This window comes from Erinaceus europaeus, chromosome 11 (genome assembly GCF_950295315.1).
Source record: "Erinaceus europaeus chromosome 11, mEriEur2.1, whole genome shotgun sequence".
Classification (NCBI taxonomy): domain Eukaryota; kingdom Metazoa; phylum Chordata; class Mammalia; order Eulipotyphla; family Erinaceidae; genus Erinaceus; species Erinaceus europaeus.
In genome coordinates this window covers 49584792-49606074 of record NC_080172.1, presented here as the reverse complement: position 1 = coordinate 49606074, position 21283 = coordinate 49584792, and the positions used below count along the sequence as shown (strand labels likewise).

Here is a 21283-nt window from a genome sequence, read left to right as displayed (position 1 = left end):
ACTGCACTATAATTTTTTTTTTTTTCCTCCTCCAGGGTTATTGCTGGGCTCGGTGCCTGCACCATGAATCCACCGCTCCTGGAGGCCATTTTTTTTCACCCTTTTGTTGCCCTTGTTGTGCACTATAATTTTTAAAAATTATATTCTATTTGGTTTTGTCCTTCTTGCTTCTTTGGGGTGATGGGGTGGGGATCAAGCCTAGAGCCTTATGTATGCAAGGCATGTACTGTCTAGCTACGCCACTTCGATGGCCCGAGTATGAATTTCACTCATAGTCACCCAGCTTCCAAGAAAAATCACATGGCCACCACTGTGCCTGTTTAATGTGAATCAGTCTTTATTTTTGCACGTGTGTGGTGCATTAACAAAGTCCACATACAAGATAGCATTACATATTGTAGGTTAGCGTTACAGCGTTATGCAATGTCACACAATTCATATTAGCTTTTTTTTGACATATTTTATGATTGAGTTTCTTTTTCTCCTTTTCACTTTTTTTTTTTTTTTTTTTTTTTACAAGAGAAGACACAAGGTACCAAAGGACTACCACATCTGAGAAGGGTCATGGTGAGGGCGATGTCACTGTCACATGGCCATGGTGAAAGCTTTCCAAGAAAAAGGACTTGCACACTTCCTTCTCCTGAGCAAGCTGCCTCTGTCCCACCAACCAGTTCTCTCTGTCACAGTCATATTGTGTCACCTTACCAATGCGCTCCACTGAGAAGAACTGGAAGAATGACCGACTTATAAAAGGAACCTGCATTATTTGGAAAAACTCTTGCCTTTCCCAGGAATCAAGGTGTCCAATGAGAAGGCCAGGCTCTTGGAAAATTGTGAGTGACCATTCCCTAACCTATTCCTGTGCCTTGTGCAAAAGCCAGGCTGTGGCTCTCTTGTCTTTCTGCTGACTCTTGCGGGGCTGGGGTAGGGGAAAGGCATTCCTCCTGGGGGGGGGGGGGAGACTTAGCAGTTAACTCTGGAAGGAGCTGGTCTGTGAAAGCCAAAGTCATAAGAAACTTTGAGACAGCAAAAATCAAGGCCATGATGGATCATACCCAAGGGAGGAGGTGGGAGGGACCCTGGACACTTTCATCCCAGCTTCCAGGACAGCAGTTCCCCCTACCCCATCACCTTACCACCCACTCACTGCTCAGTAGACCCAGAGGATGCAAGGAATAAAGCTACAAGGAGAGGGGGGAGAGGAGTGGGAAAGGCTGTCTTCCCCCACCCATCTGTCCATCCGTCCATTTGGAGGAGCTAGGTAGGCACACACAGCAGGGCACAGAGCAGACCAGCTCCGACAGTTGCTTGGGCATTGTTTCTGGGAAGGAAGTGCATATGGGTTGCTCAGCAATTTCTGATCTTTAGACGTTAAGGCGATGAAGAGGAACCATTTAGTTACTTTATTTTATTTTATTCCTAACTGGGGCTTCAGAATGCTCCTGTCAGATCAACATGAAACTATCTTAAAATGCATATTTTTTAGAAAACAACTGAACAAAAAAAAATCTCTTCTATGTATGATACAGTATTTACATTCCATGGGGTGAGGCTATAGGATCAAAGCAAGAGGGGTAAATGCTACTGATGGGGTGAATCAGATGATAGGGTCCTAGGTGTGTGCAGAGTCGAGAGTTCAGATTCAAAACGAGAATCAAAGGATGAGGTGGCAGATTGGCTTTAAAGCCACAGGAACTAAGGGGACATCAAAGGCAACAGTCACTGGTCTCTCCAAGGAGATTCAGCTTTGCAACCCCCCTCCCGGGAAGCAAGTTCAAAGCCTGGTGCTCTCATATGGATGTGGACTTTCTTCTGTCTCCCTGACCTTGGTCCCTGCTGCTGCTGCTTCTGTGAGTTCTTCATTAGACTGGGCCAGCCAGAGATACATACTGTCAGAAGACGGGTTTCTGAGCTCATGCCCTGACTCCTGAGCCCTGAAGGATTAGTTTGGAAAGAAAGGATGTCCTGGGCTGAGGAGACAGCATAATGATGATGTGAAAAGACTTTCATGCCTGAGGCATCAGTGGTCCCAGGTTCAATCTCTAGCAACACCATAAACCAGAACTGAGCAGAGCTCTAGTTTAAAAAAAAAAAAAATGGGGGGGGGGTAGCGAGAAAGAAAGTCCTTTAAGACATCTCTAAGTGAGATTTAAGCCTCATTCATTTTAACAGGACTTACTGGAGAGCTGAAGAAGGAAGAAGAAAGCTCTGACAACACTTCTCCCAGGAAGCAAAATGTGCCAGGCAGAAGATATGAGAAGACTCTCTAAAGTATCTCTGGGGAAACAAAGGTCAGTTTCACCCTCTGAACCCCATTCTAACCCACCAGACAAGCTCTTTCTGCTCTTCTTGCCCTCAGACCCACAAAGAGGATTTGGAGTCAGCTGGATGTCATCCTTGCAACTGAATTCCAAGTCGCTAGAGCTCTCTCTTGTTTAGAGAAGTCACCTAAAAATGTCACCTGAACACCACAGAGCATATCTGTGGTGAGTGTGAGCTTTGGCCCACACCCACTACAGGCTGTCCCTCCCCTTTTAACTAGCCAGCACACCCCACATCCTGATCCATGGATGCCATCTTTGTTCTCTGCCTTAGGGCCCCCAAGCTCTGCCAAAGGACAGAAATGTGAGAGATAAGAGGGAGGGAAAATGGCAGGGTGTGTGACAAAAACAGGAGGTTTTACAAGAGCAAAATATTCTTCTGCAAGGGGTGGGGAGGGGAGTCACTCTCCAGAGAAGCCCAATAAAAAAAGAAAATTAAAAAAAAAAGGAAAGAAGAGGCCGATTCCAGGTCACCAGCAGACAATTCGGCGCAAAACACGATTTTTGTTTCATGGATTAAACTCTGTAGGTTGATATTGGCAGTTAGGCTAATTGCTTCAGTTTGTATTAGACATGCAACAAGGTTACATTGTTATATATAGACTAGGAGAGAGGTTTTTCCCTGCTCTCCCTCCCTCTTTTTTTCCCCCATTAAAAAAAAAGGAAAGAATCTCTAGTGCCTTGCAGAGGAAGGAAACCATCATCGCTAAGAACCGAAGCGCAGTTGTGTGGGGTGTTCTGGGTGGGTCTCATCTGGTAAGAAATTTTCTCCTACAGCTAAAGTGAGGTTTGTAGTCCATACCCACCAGCCCTAGGTGAGAGGCCAGGGGGCAGGTTAGTACTCGCTCAGGCTGTGCCACTTGGTTACAGCCTTTCGGGGGCTGTCGCAGACCTCCCTCCAGTGCTCAGCACCGCTAGCCGTGACGCTGTGTGCTCCCAGGATCAGCCGGCCCACCACCTCATTCTTGGTGGTGCGGTCAAAGTCGATGACCAGGAACTCGATGCTGATGTCAGGCAGGAGGTCAGTGGGGATGTCATAGATGAAAGACTCATTGAAGACTGGGTTCAAAGTGCACTTCTTCACATGGGTTTTCTTCTTGGCGATACGCTTTCTGCCATAGTAGACGTTCACCTTGACATAAGGATCTGGGGGCCCCCCAGAGGGAGGGGAGAGGGAAGAAGAGGGAGAAACAGACCTATGACACGGTTCTCTCCTATGCCAGAGTGGTCTTAGGACATGTAGGAAGGGCTGCTGTTTTGATTTAGAGACCACCCTCATGCAAAGTCCTCAGTGGCTGTGTTATAAAACACACACTAACTTTGTGTGAACCTGCCCAGGAGGGCGCATAGTGGATAAAGAGTTGGATTCTCAGGCATGATGTCCTGAGTTTGAACACTGCCATCACTGCATGTGCCAGAGTTATGTTCTGGTTTCTCTGTCCCCCTCCCATCCTGTAAATAAATAAGTAAATAAATAAATCACCTGGAGAAAGGGGGGCTGAGTAATGGTGCACCCGGTTGAACACACATAGTACCATGTGCAAGGACCAGAGTTTAAGCCCCTGCTCCCCACTTGCAGTGAGGATGCTTCCTGAGTGGTGAAGCAGGTCTACAGGTGTCTGTCTTTCTCTCTCCCTCTCAATCTCCCCCTCCCCTCTCAATATTTCTCTGTCCTATAGAAGAAAATAGGGGGTGAAGATGAAAAGAAACCCTAGGATGCCAAGGGCACTGGCATTAACAAATGCTCGCAGTGTTTTCTCTCTCTCTCTCTCTCTCTTTCTTTCTTTTTTCTTTTTTTTTTTTTTTTTTAGTATTTATTAACGAAAGAGAGAGAGAGAGAGATCCAGAGCATCACTCTGGCACATACAATGCTGATGCTAAGGCTCAAACCCTGGGATCTCATTCTTGATGATCCAGTGCTTTAACCAGTGGACTGTACCACCTCCTCCATAACAGCCTGCAGTTTATTTGAGTAATGTCGCTTGCCCCCTGGGGCTCAGCACTTGACATGCATATTCTTCAGCTCCCCCTGCCACATGCAAAGAGTGTTCTTCTGAGGCCAGGAACCACCCAGCTAGGGAAATGGACTTATTAGGCAGAAGATGCAGGCAGTGGGGGAGTGAGGGGTGGAAAGGAAAAGGTTTTGAGCTGGAGAGGGGTGGTGTGAATCACCAGCATGGGAGGAGGTGGGGATGGTGATTTCAGACCCTGGGGATTAGGTTGAAGTAAATAGCTGCTACCTGAGAGACCGGTGATATCCATCTTCGGCAAGTGTCTGGCTTTGAGAACCACCACTGTCATTCTCTGGGCCACCGGCTGATAGGACAGAGACACCTGGAGCTCCCCTCTGCTAATGCACTTCTGTGAAGGAGAAAATGCCAGAGTCAGGGCAGAGCAGCAGGAGAGAGGCTGGGGGTTGGGAGATGGGGTAAAGCACAGAAGTGGGGCCCATTCTCTGAAAGGGAATCAGCCAGCAAAGAGTTCCAGGCTCCCACTTGTATCTTTTTAGAGAGAGAGATATCACAGCAGCGATGCTTCCTTGCTGTGCAGATGTCCCCTCAGGCTAGTGCCAGTTCCCACGAGAATTGGGACATTCTCGGAGCGCCTGTTCTTCCATGTTGTCCCCTCAGGCTAGTGCCAGTTCCCGCGACAGTAAATACGATATTCTCCAAGTGCCCTTCCCAACCAATCCTGTCCCTCGTCACTACTGGTTTTTGCCCTATAAAGCCGTTCTTCTTCCGCCCCTCTCTCTCTTGCCTGCTTTTCACTTCCGTGATTAGACACAGGGAAGGTTGCTGCTTGAGGTGCCCATTTTGGCTAGCTCCACGTGGCCCGAACCACTGCGCTCTCACCCAACTCTGAGGTGCCCGCCTGAATAAAGAATTGTGTTCCCTCTCCGCTCTGGATTTCCTCTCTCTCTCTCCTCTGCGTCGCAGCATGACACTTCCTTCTGCACAGTGGAGGCCAGGCTTCAATCTGGGTCATGCATGAACTGGGCAAAGCAGCACACTAGCCAATGGAGCTATTTTGCCACCCTCTGTCCCTTTTTTTTTTCTTTCTTCCTTTCTCCCCCCCACCCCAACACCCCTGGACCAGAGCTTCCAAGATGTGCTGTTTCACTCAGGACGTCATGCTTAAGGGCCCAAAACTTTATCCTGAATTCTTATGTGTGGGAACGTGTGCACTCATCTGGAGACACTTTTTTTCTGTCTCTTTCTCAGAGATTTTTTTAAAATCTCAAAGCAAATACTATTTAAGAATATATACATATATATATATATGTGAGCCAGTGGTAGTGCAGTGGGTTAAGCGCAGGTGGCACAAAGTGCAAGGACCGGCATAAGGATCCCACTTCAAGCCCCCGGCTCTCCACCTGCAGGGGAGTTGCTTCACAGGCGGTGAAGCAGGTCTGCAGGTGTCTATCTTTCTCTCCCCCTGTCTTCCCCTCCTTTCTCTTATTTCTCTCTGTCCTATCCAACAACGATGACATCAATAACAACAACAATAATAACTACAACAATAAAACAATAAAACAACAAGAGCAACAAATGGGAAATAAGTAAATATTAAAAAAGAATATATATGTATGTATATATATATATTGCCTCCAGGGTTATTGCTGGGGCGCGGTGCCTGCACCATGAATCCACTGCTCCTAGAGGCTTTTTTCCCCCCTTTTGTTGCACTTCTTGTTTTATCATTGTTGTGGCTATTATTGTTGTTGTTGATGTCGTTGTTGTTGGATAGGACAGAGATAAATGGAGAGAGGAGGGGAAGACAGAGAGGGGAAGAGAAAGACAGACACCTGCAGATCTGCTTCACTGCTTGTGAAGCGATCCTCCTGCAGGTGGGGAGCCGGGGGCTAGAACCAGGATCCTTATGCTGGTCCTTGCCTGTTGCACCGTGTATGCTTAACCCATTGCTCTACTGCCTGAGCCCCTCTCCCTCACCTTTTAATTTTTCTGTTCTATCAAATAAAAGAAGGAGAAAAAAAGGGGAGGCCACTGGGAGCACTGGATTAGTTGTTCAGGCACGGAGCTCCATGATAACCCTGGTGGCAAGAAAAGAAAGAAAATTTCCAGCATCATAAAAAGTTCCAGTGGAGGGGGTTGGGTGGTAGCACAGTGGGGTAAGTGCACATGTGGCAAAACGCAAGGACCGGCTTAAAGATCCTGGTTTGAGCCCCAGGCTCCCCATCTCAAGGGGGTCTCTTCACAAGGAGGGAAGCAGGTCTGCAGGTATCTATCTTTCTCTCCCCATCTTCCCTTCCTCTCTCAGCTTCTCTCTGTCCTATCCAACGACAATGACAGCAATGGCAACAATAATAATCACAACAACAAAGATTAAAAGAAAAAGTTTTGTTAATGTCTCCTTTTTAAAAAAAAAAAAAGTTACAGTGGAAGGACCAGCGTAAGGATCCCGGTTTGGTGAAGCAGGTCTCCTCCTGTCTTCCCCTGCTCTCTCCATTTCCCTCTGTCCTATCCGACAACGACAGCATCAATAATAACAATAATAATAACTACAACAAGGGTAACAAAAGGGGGAAAAAGCACATTAAAAAAAAAGTTCCACTCTCGACGCCTCGGTTGCCACCTGAAGAGGCGAGTCAGTCAGGATCACACCGCCACCTCCAGTCATTCATTCCACCTGGAGATATTTTTTTAGAGGTGTGAATCACTTCAGAAGTAACGCGTAGGAGGCGGGGCTACGAGCAGCAGATCACTTTCCTCTCCTCTCCCGGATCAACTAGGAATACCAAAGGAGACCACCCGGGACTGAAACAAGACAGGACTAGAATGACCACAGGAACCCACTAAATCACCGGTGAGTACAACACGTGTGGCTGGTGACAGGAAAGAGGGGCTTAAGGAGAAATTAAGTGACTGCTAACAGTTCAGCAGTTTATCAGTTGAGACACCACCTCCAGTCTGCTCTACCAACAAGGGGACAGCTGAAGGGAGGAGAGGACTCCCCAGAGACTCACCAAGTGCAACTCTGAGTCTCCATTGCTACTACCCTCAGAATCTGGAGCAGCAACAGGAAGGGACACCAAGGGACAGAGATCTCACCAGGAAACTCAGAAGTCCTATACCTCAGTGGCATAGTTGAGGGGCTGTGAAAGTCTCTTTGCATAACCACTGGATTATCTCTGCCACACCCTGCTTTATCTCTTGGTCTGGAGTCAGTGATTAAGCTAAGAAGCCTATTGATAGTTTAAAAGCCCTCAGGCTCCCATAGCCTATAGGGAAGGAAAAAAAAAGAGGCTTTTAAATCACTGAGCTCCAACTCAGGGATTGAAATAACTCTTAACTTCCACCACTGTGAACCCTTTAATTAACTTACTTAGACACAAGTCAATCCAGGCAATAGTGATCAATAATTTGAAAAGTACTGGGAGTCGGGCTGTAGCACAGCTGGTTAAGCGCAGGTGGCACAAAGCACAAGGACCGGCATAAGGATCCCGGTTCGAACCCCGGCTCCCCACCTGCAGGGGAGTTGCTTCACAGGCGGTGAAGCAGGTCTGCAGGTGTCTATCTTTCTCTCCTCCTCTCTGTCTTCCCCTTCTCTCTCCATTTCTCTCTGTCCTATCCAACAACGACAACAACAATAAAACAACAAGGGCAACAAAAGGGAATAAATAAATAAAATAAATTAAAAAAATAATAATAATTTGAAAAGTACTGATAAAGGGAACTCATAAAATGTAAAATGGTTAAAACAACAAGAAAAAATATTGGAGAATTGAACCAGGACAAGAGTCCAGCTAAAAGTCCTCCAGAGGGTGAAGCACAAAACAACGAGTTCAACATCCAAACATTAGCTAAGGAAATAATCACAGGAGTGAGTAAAGAATTTGAAAGAATTGTAATCAGAAATGCAGGAACAATGAATGAGAATATGGAAGAAAATACTAATTATCTCATGGTTATTAGAGAGCTGAAAGCTGAAATCGCTGAGCTAAGAATGCAACTAGCTGAACAAGCTAAAACAGTATCAGAGCAGTGCAACAAAATAGATGAACTCCAGAAAACAGTAGAGGGCAGAGAGTATAGAATCTATGAGGCTGAAGACAGAATTAGCAAGATTGAGGATGAATTAGAGACAACTAAAAAAGAAGTAAGAGATGTCAAAAAGAGATTAAGAGATGCTGAAAACAACAACAGAGTCCTATGGGATGACTTCAAAAGAAACAATATATGCATTATTGGCTTACCAGAGGAAGAAAGAGAAGGAGAGGAAGAAAGCATTCTCCAGGCCATAATAGCTGAAAATTTCTCTAGTCTAGACAACACCAAAGACATAAAGATTCAAGAAGCCCAGAGGGTCCCAAACAGAATTAACCCAGACCTAAAGACACCAAGACATATGCTTAGAATGGAAAGGAATAAGGATAAAGAAAGGATCCTCAAGGCTGCAAGAGAAAAACAAAGAGTCACCTACAAAGGAAAACCCATAAGATTAGCAGCAGACTTCTCCATACAAACACTACAGGCCAGAAGAGAATGGCAAGATATCTATCAAGTGCTCAATGAAAAAGGCTTTCAGCCAAGAATACTATATCCTGCTAGACTGTCATTCAGACTAGATGGAGGCATCAAAACCTCAGACAAGCAACAGTTGAAGGAATCAACCATCACCAAGCCTGCCCTGAAAGAAGTTCTGAAAGGTCTCCTATAAACAACCAGACCACCACAAATAGGACATATATCAAAACACTCTAAAACTCTACAAGAATGGCGTTAAAATATCTTCAATCTTTGATATCAATAAATGTCAATGGCATGAATTCACCTATTAAAAGACACAGAGTAGGAAGATGGATCAGAAAACACAACCCAACAATATGCTGTCTACAGGAAACCCACCTAACTCAATAAGACAAACACAGACTTAAAGTGAAAGGATGGAAAACTATCATACAAGCCAATGGCCCACAAAAAAGGGCAGGAACAGCTATTCTCATATCTGACATGATAGACTTTAAAATAGATAAGATTAAAAAAGATAGGAATGGACACTACTTAATGCTCAGAGAATCAGTCAATCAAGAGGACTTAACAATTATTAATATCTATGCACCCAATGAGAAGCCATCTGCACTGCTGGTGGGAATGTCAATTGGTCCAACCTCTGTGGAGAACAGTCTGGAGAACTCTCAGAAGGCTAGAAATGGACCTACCCTATGACCCTGCAATTCCTCTCCTGGGGATAGATCCTAAGGAACTCCACACATCCATCCAAAAAGATCTGTGTACACATATGTTCTTGGCAGCACAATTTGTAATAGCCAAAACCTGGAAGCAACCCAGGTGTCCAACAACAGATGAGTGGCTGAGCAAGTTGTGGTCTATATACACAATGGAATACTACTCAGCTGTAAAAAATGGTGACTTCACCGTTTTCAGCCGAGTGAAATAAGTCAGAAACAGAAGGATGAATATGGGATAATCTCACTTTCAGGCAGAAGTTGAAAAACAAGACCAGAAAAGAAAACACAAGTAGAACCTGAAATGGAATTGTCATATTGCCCCCAAGTAAAAGACTCTGGGGAGAATACAGGTCCATGAAGGATGATGAATGACGTAGTGGGGGTTGTATTGTTAAATGGGAAACTGGGGAATGTTATGCATGTACAAACTATTGTATTTACTTTTGAATGTAAGACATTAATTCCCCAATAAAGAAATAAATTTAAAAAAAAAAGAAAAAAGAAAAAAGTTCCAATGGCGGGCCAGACTTTGGCATACTAAGAGCACTTAGTATTCGAGGATCCTGGTTCGAGGACCCCCTCTAGCCACCTGCAGGGGCCAGAGGAGTAGCTTCACAAGTGGTGGAGCAGGTGTCTGTCTTTCTCTCTCCCTCTCTATCTTCTTCTCCTGTCTCCATTTCTCTGTCCTACCCAACAACAACAACAAAAATGGCTGCCAAGAGCAGTGGATTCATAGTGTAGGCATTAAGCCCAATAACCCTGGAAACAATAAAGAAAAAAAAAGTTCCAGTGGACAGCTCTGATCTAGAAAAAGATATTGAAAAGGGCCAGGCAGTGGTGCACCTGGTTAAGTGTACACATTACAGTGCACAATGACCTAGGTTCAAGCCCCTGGTCTCTTTCCCTCTATTTCCCCCTCCCCTCTAAATTTCTGTCTCTATGCAATAATAAATAAATTAATATATATTGCCTCCAGGATTATCACTGGGGCTTGGTGCTGGCACAATGAATACATTTTTATTTTATTATTTTTTTTATAGGACAGAGAGAAATTGAAAGAGGAGGGGGAGACAGAAAGAGGGACAGAGAAAGATAGATATCTGCAGACCTGCTTCACCACTTGTGAAGCAACCCTCCTGCAGATGGGGAGCTGGGGGCTCAAACCAGGATCTTTTTTGGGTCCTTGTCCTTTTTTTTTTTTCCTTGTGCTTCTTACTATGTGTGCTTAACCCAGTGCACTACTACCTAGCCCCCACTAAATATATTTTTAAAAAATTTTTAAAAACTATTGGATTACTGGGGTCACAACACCCCCTCCATTTCCACTCACAGTGATGTAGTAAGTAGATTTGATTTCTATTTCTGGGACCATTTTAATATCTAAATATTAAATAGGCAATCTATTAGGCTATCGAAAAAGTCATGGCAGGTGAGAATTCTACCACTGAACCACCAATACAACCATCAAAAAGGTCATGATGTATTTCTCCTTTTAAACATGTATGTTTTGTTTTGTTTTTTTGCCTTCAGGGTTATCGCTGGGGCTCAGTACCAGTATTATGAATCCACCACTCCCTGTGGCCATTCCCCCCCCCCCATTTTATTCCACAGGACAGAGAGAAATTGAGAGGGGAGGGGGAGATAGAAAGGGAGAGAGAAAGAAAAAAACCTGTAGACTTTCTTCTCCGCTTGTGAAGTGTCCCTCCTGCAGGTGGGGAGCCAGGGCGCAAATCCTGTCCTTGTATGGTTAACTGAGTGCACCACTGCCCTGCCCCTTAAAAAAAAATATATATATATATATTTTGCCTCCAGTGTTATTGCTGAGGCTCAGTGCCTGCACCACAAATCTACTGTTTCTGGAGCCTATGTTTTCCCTTTTGTTGCCCTTGTTTTATCATTGTTGTGGTTATTATTGTTGTTATTGATGTTGTTGGATAGGACAGAGAGAAATGGAGAGAGGAGGGGAAGACAGAGAGGGGGAGAGAAAGATAGACACCTGCAGACCTGCTTCACTGCTTGTGAAGCAACTCCCCTGCAGGTTGGGAGCCGGGGGCTCGAACTGGGATCCTTACGCTGATCCTTGCACTTTGTGCGCTTAACCTGCAGTGCTACTGCCTGACCCCCTATATTTTTGTTTATTACTGGTTAGAGACAGAGATAAATTGAGAGGTGAGAGGGAGATAGGGAAGGAGAGAGACAGAGACACCTGCAGCCCTGCTTCACCACTTGTCAAGTTTTTACCCTGAAGGTATAGGGACCAGGAGCTTGAACCTGTTCCTGTGCACTGTAATGGGTATGTGCCTGACCAGGTGCACCACCACCTGGCTGCCATGATGTATTCTACGTTCGATGCAAAAATTCATCATGAGTTTTCCAACAACCCAATATAATTTTGATATTCTATACAGAATAGGTAGGGAAAAGGGAAATCTTTGGGGAGGAGGGACAGGGAGGGGAGGAAAGAGCTTTTGAGGTCTTGGTGCACCATGGTGGAAAAGGACCAAGTTGGGATTAAGAGTGTGCTGCAGAAAAAGAATTTTGGGACAGGAGGGTAGATAATATAATGGCTATGTAAACAGACTCTTATGCCTGAGGCTCCTAAGTCCCAGGTTCAAGCCCCTGCACCACAATAAGCTAGAGCTGAGTAGTGCTCTGGTAAAAGAAAATAAAAAACTAAAAAAGAAAAAAGAATTTTGGTCCATACTCCTAGAGGGGGGGAAATATTAGGAAAAGTTGACCTGAGCACTCTGAATTCCAATCCCATCAGCACCCTGAGAGAGAAGAGGGGAAAAAAATGGAAGGACATTCAGAAATACTCATAGATGTAGGTGTGACTTAGGAAAAGAAGGTAGGACTATAAAAAAAATAGCCTACAAAAATGGAAATACTAGTCAACTCATATCTGTAACCTTGGGAGAACTATTGCAGTTTCCAATGGAGGGAATGGAGACATAGAATTCTGGTGGTGGAGGCCGGATGGTGGCTCATCTGGCTGAGTGCACTTGTTCCCAGGCACAAGGACCAGGGTTCAAGCCCCCGTCCGACCTGTAGGGGGAAAGCTTTGCGAGTGGTGGAGCAGGGCTGCAGGTGTCTCTCTTTGTCTCTCCCTATGTCCCCCTTCCCTCTAGATTTCCAACTGTCTTTATCCAATAAATAAGTGAATATAATAAACATTTTCAACATTAATAACAACAACAAAAATAATAACTACAAAAAAAAATAAGGGCAACAAAAGGGAATAAATAAAGAAAAAAAGAATTCTGGTGGTGGGAATGGTATGGAATTATACCCCTGTCATCTTATGATTTTATTTACTTATTATTATTATTTTAATTTGCTCCCCCTTTTGTTGCCCTTATTTTTTTTGTAGTTATTATTTTTGTTGTTGTTATTAATGTCTGTCATTGTTGGATAGGACAGAGAGAAATGGAGAGAGGAGGGGAAACAGAGAGGGCGAGAAGGATAGATACCTGCAGACCACATGTTTGAAAAGACAGAGAGAAATTGAGAGAGGAGGGGAATACAGGGAGCGGGGAGAAAGATAGACACTTGCAGACCTGCTTCACCGCCTGTGAAGTGACTCCTCTGCAGGTGGGGAGCTGGGGGCTCCAACCAGGATCCTTCTGCCGGCCCTTGCGCTTTGCACCATGTGTGTTTAACCCACTGCGCTACTGCTTGACCCCCTTATTATTATTTTTTACATATTACGGTGGTGTGGGGGATTGAACCTCAGACTTCGGAGTCTCAGAGAGAGTCTCTTTGCATAACCATTATGCTATCTACCCCCACCCTGGTTTTGTAAATCAATATTACTAAAAAACAAAAAGTGTGTTCTACAGATACGCACCATGTGGAGATGAGAGATTATATTCATGTGTCAACAACCATAGTGAACCATACCATTAACCCCTCATTAAAGTGATTAATAAATAGGACAAGGGAGATAGTATAGTGGTTATACAAAAAGACTTTCATGCCTAAGGCACCAAAGATCCTAAACTTTCAATCCCCAACAACACTGGGAGCCAAAGTTGAACAATGAGCTTAATAAGCAAATTAAGAAAAGGGAAATCTGATTTAAAAAGCAAAGGTTTGAGGTCTGGGAGGTTGTACAATGGTTAAAGCTTTTGATTAAAGAACATGAGGTCCTGAATTCGATCTCCAGCGTCACATGTTCCCGAGTGGTGCTGATTCTCTCTTCCTCTATCTCTTTCTCTCTCTCTCCCTTTCTCTCTCTCCTCCTCCCTCCCTCCCTCCCTCCCTCTCCCTTCTGTTAAAAATAAATAAATAAAATAGGGGTTGGGCAGTAGTGCAGCGGGTTAAGCACACATGGCTGCAAAGGGCAAGGATCCCGGTTGGAGCCCCCGGCTCCCCACCTGCAGGGGAGTCACTTCACAGGCGGTAAGCAGGTCTACAGGCGTCTATCTTTCTCTCCCCACCCCCGTATTCCCCTCCTCTCTCCATTTCTCTCTGTCCTTTCGAATAACAATGACAGCAATAACAACAATAATAATAACAGTGATAAGCAATAAGGGCAACAAAAGGGAAAAAATAGCCTCCAGGAGCAGTGGATTTATAGTGCAGGCACCGAGCCCCAGTGATAAACTTGGAGACAAAATAAATAAATAAATAAAACAAATAGGACTGGAGAGACAGTATAATGGTCATGCAAAAAGGACTTTTACTGGGAGTGGGTAGTGATGCACATTGTAGAGAGCACATGTTACAATGAGCAAGGACCTGGGTTCAAGCTCCCAGTCCCCACCTGTAGGGGGAAGCTTCACAAGTGGTGAAGCAAGGCTGCAGGTATCTCCCACTCTATCTCTCCCCTCCTCTTGATTTCTGGCTGTCTCTATCCAATAAATAAATAAATAAAGATAATAATACTTTCATGCCTGAGGCTCTGTGGTCAGAGGTTCAATTCCCAGCACCACTGGAAGCCAGACCTGAGCAGTGCTCTGATAATCTTCTCTTCATCTCTTTTTCTTTCATTATAGTAAAAAAGAAAAATCAGCCTTTTAAAAATCAAGGCTTTATTTGTAGAAAGTTATTATTATTATTATTTTATTGGTTTATTTTTAATTGCCACCAGGTTTATTGCTAGGGCTCAGTGCCAGAACTATGAATCCACCACTCCCAGCAGCCATTTTTTCCTTTCCTTTCCTTTTCTTTTTTCTTTCCTTCTTTCTTTCTTTCTTTCGTTTTTTGATAGGACATAGAAAAACTGAGAGGGGAAGAAGAGCTAGAGAGGGAAAGAGAAAAATAGACACCCCAGCAGACCTGCTTCACCACTCATGAGACCTCCCCCTGCTGTGAGGAGCGGAGCTTGAACCTGGGTCCTTACACTTGGTAATGTGTACACCACCACCCACCTCCTAACAAGCTTTTCTTTATAGGATAATATCTTGGGTTTCCCACTTGTTTGTATAAAGCTGTTTCTGGTGGCACACCTGGTTAAGTACACACAATACAATGCACAAGGACCCAAGTTCAAGCCCCTGGTCCCCATCTGCAGGAGGAAAGCTTCATGAGTAATGAAGCAGGGCTGCAGATGTCTCTCTGTTTCTCTCTTTTATCTCCCCCCTAGCCCTCTCAATTTCTCACTGTCTCTATCCAATAATAAATAAAATACTTACAAAATGAAGCTCTCTCTTCTAAACTATCTGTTGTAACAAAATCTTCCTGGAGCCGAGAGGTGTATCATGGGTTGCCATGGGCACAGCCCAGGTTCAAGCCCCCAGCATTACTCGGGAGAGCCAAAGCACTGGGGGATATTCTGGTGCTGTGATCTTTCTTTCCCTCTAATGAAAAAAGTAAGCTGGGGGCAGTAACACACAACATTTCATGCTTGAGGCACCAGAGGTCCAAGATTCAATCCCTGGCACTACTATAAACCAGAGAACTGGTTATAACAACAGTAACAACAACAAAAGTCAGCCTGGGGACTAGGCAGTGGGACACCTAGTTAAGTACACATTATCACCATATGTGAGAACCTGGGTTCTAGCCCCCACTCCCCACATGCAGGGGGCACCTCATGAGAGGTGAAGCAGGTCTGCAGTAGCCTATCTATCTCTCCTCTCCTCTCAATTTTTTTCTATCATAGCAAGTATAATAGATAGGAAGAAAGAAAGGGAAAAAAAGGAAATAAATGTTAACTGGGAGCAGATTTGTAGTGCTGGCAGCAAGCCCCAACAATAAACATGTTGGCAGAAAAAAAAACAACAACAGCCTAAGCAGTGAAATCACAGGTGTGTGAGGGCCATTTTCTCTCTTTGCATCCTTGTGTCCTCCCCTTCCCTAGTTCTCAGGCAAAGCCCAAGTTGTCTTTTAGTGATTTTTACCCCTAAACTTCTGCCATACTTAACTATCTGCAATGGTCTCCAGCCCTGGGGCCTCTCAGTTGAATAACCCCCCACTCTGGGGGCCTTTGTGAAGCCCAGCCAGCAGCAACACCACCACCTTCCCCTCCCCAGCCAGGCCTCCCTACAGGCAGCATTTGTCACAAGCTCTTTCTCAAGGGCTCTTTGTCCTCCAAAGAGTGAGCTCAGCTTCCCAACCCAGAGACTCTGTATGTGTGTGGGTGGGTATGTGTGGGGGTGAGTCAGGTGGGGGGAGCAGAAGGAACAGGCCAAGAAAGGATTGAGAGGATTTTATCTGGAGACTTTGTCCTTAGAGAGAGGCTTCTTTCTTCCCTAGGAGGCCTGGGCCTGAAGAAGACTGGCTCTGAAGAACTCACTTGGACAGTGTGCTGCTTTCCCACGTGTGTGACCCAGGTTTGAGCCTGGCCCCCACTACACTGAAGGAAGCTTTAGTGCTGTGGTTTCTTTCACTCTCTCTGCTCCTCTGTTTCTATCTCAAAATAAAAATTACTCAGATGCTAGCTTCATCTATATTCTTTACGTAGCAGAATCACAAGGTAGCCCTCCACATCCACGGTGAAACATTATTGGGGCCAGAAATCCTAAGGTCACTTCCATGTAAATCAAAATCGCGGTGGATGGGGGAGAACAAAAGAAACAAAACCCTCAGTGTTTCCCCACAGTGCCTGTTCCCCAGCACACAGGCACAGCAGTGCGCTACTCTCTCTCTCTGCCCCTTTTGGATAGACAGGGTTGACCTCAGAGGTCCCCACCATTCTGGGATTTGAGTAGGCCTCTGGTTCCCATGACCACTGTCCCAAGTTAGTAGTGCCAGGAGTTACCACAGGGACAGGAAGCATCCTGGGAAACAATGGCTAGTGAAATCCGGGGAGCTGATAGCTGTGGCATTTCCATTCCGACTCCCTGGCCCTCTTCTCTGCTCTGCAATGGCTCAGCCTTCTCCCCCACCCTGCTGGGCATGGCTTTCTTCCCTGCCCCCACAGATGGGGAATGGAAACTTCCTCTCCTCCTGACCAAATGATATTTGAGGGGAAAAAGCTGACATTAGATTTCTCTCTCTCTCTCTCTTCCTTTCTTTCTAAGATTTTAAAAAATATTTATTTATTTATTCCCTTTGTTGCCCTTGTTTTATTGTTGTAGTTATTATTGATGTCGCCGTTGTTGGATAGGGCAGAGAGAAATGGAGAGAGGAGGGGGTGACAGGGGGAGAGAAAGACACCTGCAGACCTGCTTCACCGCTTGTGAAGTGACTCCCCTGCAGGTGGGGAGCTGGAGGCTCCTCCCCTCCCCCCGCCCCACCATTTTTTCTCTTTGTGCCACCTTCGCTTAACCCTCTGCAATACTCTGCGATTCCTTAAGCTTTTTTCTTTCTTTAATTCTAAATTGAATTCACAAATATTGAGCATTAGAGAGTTTATTATGTGACCTTTCACTAATAAATAAGAGTTGTTTTATGAGAACTCTGTCCTATCAGATATGAGAAAAATAAAACATTATGCAAAAAAGAAAAAAAAAAGTAAAAAAATTTGGGGGGGGGTCGGGTGGTAGCACAGCAGGTTAAGCGCAAAGCGCAAGGACCGGCGTAAGGATCCCAGTTTAAGCCCCTGACTCCCCACCTGCAGGGGAGTCGCTTCACTGGCAATGAAGCAGGTCTGCAGGTGTCTGTCTTTCTCTCTCCGTCTTCCCCTTCTCTCTCCACTTCTCTCTGTCCTATCCAACAACGATGACATCAGCAACAATAACTACAATAACAATAAAAAAGGGCAATGAAAGGGAAAATAAATAATTTTTAAAAGTATATATATATTTTTAGATAAAAGATGAGAGAAAGTGAGCAAGAGGTATAGAGGGTGAGAGAGAAAGGGAGAGAGACACAACACTGCTCTAGCCACCACTCATGGCACTTCCTCTGTGTATGATGCTCTGTTGCGATGGCTGGGGTTTGAACCCAGTCTTTGCACATGGCAAAGTATGTGTTCTACAGAGTGAGCTATCTCCTAGCCCCATGGCATTGATTTTTTTAAAAAAATTTTTTTTATCTTTATTTATTTGCTGGATAGAGACTGTCAGAAATTGAGAGGGAAGGGGGTGATAGAGAGGGAGAGAGACAGAGAGACACCTGCAACCCTGCTTCACCACTTGTAAAGCTTTGCCCCTGCAGGTGGGGGCCAGGGGCTCAAACCTGGGTCCTTGCACACTGTAACATGTGCGCTCAACCAGGTGCGCCACCACCTGGCCCCTAGCATTGATTTTTAAAATATATATAGAGAGAGATGTATACGTGTATTCATTAAAGATAGAGAAAACCAGAGCATTGCTTTGCCATATGCAGTGTCAGGAATTAAACTCAAGACCTCATGCCTACAAGTCCCATGTTCTACCTGCTTTGCCACCTCTCAAGAGGTATGTGTGTGTCTTGAACATATGAGATTCTGTCACTCCAGGGCTTTTTAAAAATTATTTTTCTATTTCTCAGAAAGATAGAAACACAGAGAGGAAAGACACCACAGCACCACTCCGTCATCCATGAAACTCCCTTGGTGGTACCAGTATTGCTTCCAGGTGGTGCTGGGGCATGAATGTGAAGCCTTGCTCATGCTTGGGTACATACTCTGTTTGATGAGCTACTGTCTAGTTCTACTCTCTTTATTTTTTAATATTTGTTTTATTTTATTTATTCCCTTTTGTTGCCCTTGTTGCTTTATTGTTATAGTTATTATTGTTGTTGTTATTGATGTTAGATAGGACAGAGAGAAATGGAGAGAGGAGGGGAAGACAGAGAGGGAGAGAGAAAGACAGACACCTGCAGACCTGCTTCACTGCTTGTGAAGCAACTCCCCTGCAGGTGGGGAGCCGGGGGCTCGAACCGGGATCCTTATGCTGGTCCTTGCGCTTTGCGCCACCTGCGCTTAACCTGATGCGCTACCGCCCGACTCCCTCTTTATTTTTATTACTTGTATTATTTTTATTTATTCATTGCAAGAAACAGCCAGAAACCGAGAGGCAAGAGGGAGATAGAGAGGGAGACAGAGAGACACCTGCAACCCTGCTTCACCACTTGCAAAGCTTTCCCCTTGCAGGTGGGGACCAGGGACTTGAACCTGGGTCCTTGTGCACTATTATGTGTGTGCTCAACCAGGTGTGCCACAACCTGGCCCTAAGTTATTATTTTTAAATTTTTATTTCATGTGGCACAGAAATGAAAAATCCATAGCCAAAAGAATGCAGTGTGAGTGGTGGGCTCACTTCTACATTCCAGTGCCCTGAGTAGAAACCAATAGAAGCCTTGGTGAACTCTGATTGTAGCCAATCTGCTCTCACTCTTGGTATTGTCAGCACTTTAACGGACTCTGTTACCAATCTGTTTTTGCTATGTCCAGCTTGAAAACAAAAAGATAAAAAGCTGGGTGCAGAGGTAGAAAGGCCTGGTAGGAATAGACCCGAAACCTGTTAATGAGAAATAAACATAACTCCCTGCTCTCTAAGCAGCCTCAGTCTGGGCCTCATTCTTTGGTTACATTTGAGCTTTAACACTGGAGAAGTGTATTTACAGATTTTTCTTTTTTCCTGTAACAGCACAAAGGAAAGAACCCAGGGTTTGTGTATGTGCAATACTTCTGAGCAGGCTTCTGGATTTTTTTTCCTCCCATGTTTTTATGGAAGAGACACATCTAATAGCACCCCAAGTCTACCCCAAGAACTCTCTTTTTTAATTTCTTTATTAGGGGATAAATGTTTTACAGTCAACAATACATTTTTTTTTTTTGCCTCCAGGGTTATTGTTGGGGCTCAGTACCTGCACAACAAATCCACTGATCCTGGAGGCCATTTCTCCCATTTTGTTGCCCTTGTTGTTGTTGTTACTGTTATTGTTGCTGGATAGGACAGAGAGAAATTGAGACAGGAGGGGAAGACAGAGAGGGGGAGAGAAAGATAGACACCTGCAGGCCTGCTTCACTGCCAGTGAAGAGTAACCCCACCGCAGGTGGGGAGCCAGAGGCTCAAACCTGGATCTTTTTTAAAAATTTTTTATTTATTGATTGATTCCCTTTTGTTGCCCTAGTTGTCTTCTTGTTGTAGTTATTATTGTTGTCGTTGTTGTTGGATAGGACAGAGAGAAATGGAGAGAGGAGGGGAAGACAGAGAGGAGGAGAGAAAGACAGACACCTGCAGACCTGCTTCACTGCCTGTGAAGCGACTCCCCTGCAGGTGGGGAACTGGGGGCTCAAACAGGGATCCTTATGCCGGTCCTTATGCTTTGCGCCACCTGTGCTTAACCCACTGCGCTACCGCCCGGGTCCCTCAAACCTGGATCTTTATGCTGGTCCCTGCACTTCATGCCATGTGTGCTTAACCTGCTGCACTACAGTCCAGTGCCCCCCCCCCCTTAATTATCTTTATTTGTTGGACAGTTACAGCCAGAAATCAAGAGGGAAGGGGGAGATAGAGAGGTAGAGAGAGAGAGAGAGAGAGAGAGAGAGAGAGACCTGCAGCCCTGCTTCAACACTTGTGAACTTTCCTCCTGGCAGGTGGGGCCAGGGGCTTGAACCTGGGTCCTTGAGCATTCTAACATGTGCGTTCAGCCAGGTGCACCACCACCCAGCCCCCAGAAATCTCTTGAGTAGTGCTTCCATGCTGTACTGGAACTTTAACTGAGGGAGTTGCACATGGAAGGCTCTACTAGCTAACAAGTTTCCTGGACCCAAGTGTTAATTTTGTTTAGAGATTTATGTGTTTATTAATGAAAGAGAAAGAAGCAGAGCATCACTAGCACATGTGATGCCAGGGATTAAACACAGGACCTCTGCCTTTATCCACCACACCACCTCCTGGGCCATGCAAGGGTAAGTCCCCCATCCCCCCCAAAAAAGTTTCACGCTGGCAAGATAGCTCACCTGAGGACATGCTTGCTTTTCCATGCATGCACCCAGGTTTGAGCTCAACACCCCCACCTCACTGGAGGAAGTTTTGGTATTCTGTCATGTCTTTTTCTTTCTTTTTTTTTTAAATTAATTTATTTCCCTTTGTTGCCTTTGTTGTTATTGATGTCATCATTGTTGGATAGGACAGAGAGAAATGGAGAGAGGAGAGGAAGACAGAGGGGGAGAGAAAGATAGACACCTGCAGACCTGCTTCACCACCTGTGAAGCAACTCCCCTGCAAGTGGGGAGCCAGGGGCTCGAACCGGGATCCTTATGCTGGTCCTTGCGCTTAACCCACTGCACTACTGCCTGACGCCCCTGTCTTTTTCTGTCTGAAAAAAAGTTGATCCAGAACAGTGAAGCCAGGATGATGACAAAAAAAAATAATGATGATGGGGCTGGGTGGTATCGCACCTGGTTAAACACAGATGTTACAGTGTGCAAGGA

At 45.1% G+C, this 21283-nt stretch overlaps 1 protein-coding gene across 1 annotated transcript in view; it reads right to left on the bottom strand.

Annotated features, from left to right (window-relative positions):
- Positions 1-315: 315 nt before the first annotated feature.
- Positions 316-21283, bottom strand: part of SYT11 (synaptotagmin 11) — a 49815-nt gene continuing 28847 nt past the window's right edge. Inside the window, exons 3-4 of the mRNA XM_016195087.2 lie at positions 4559-4682; positions 316-3467 (exon numbers count right to left, since the gene is read on the bottom strand). Coding sequence (XP_016050573.1) covers positions 3157-3467; positions 4559-4682 — 435 coding nt within the window. The 3' untranslated portion in view covers positions 316-3156. The remainder of the gene's footprint in view (positions 3468-4558; positions 4683-21283) is intronic.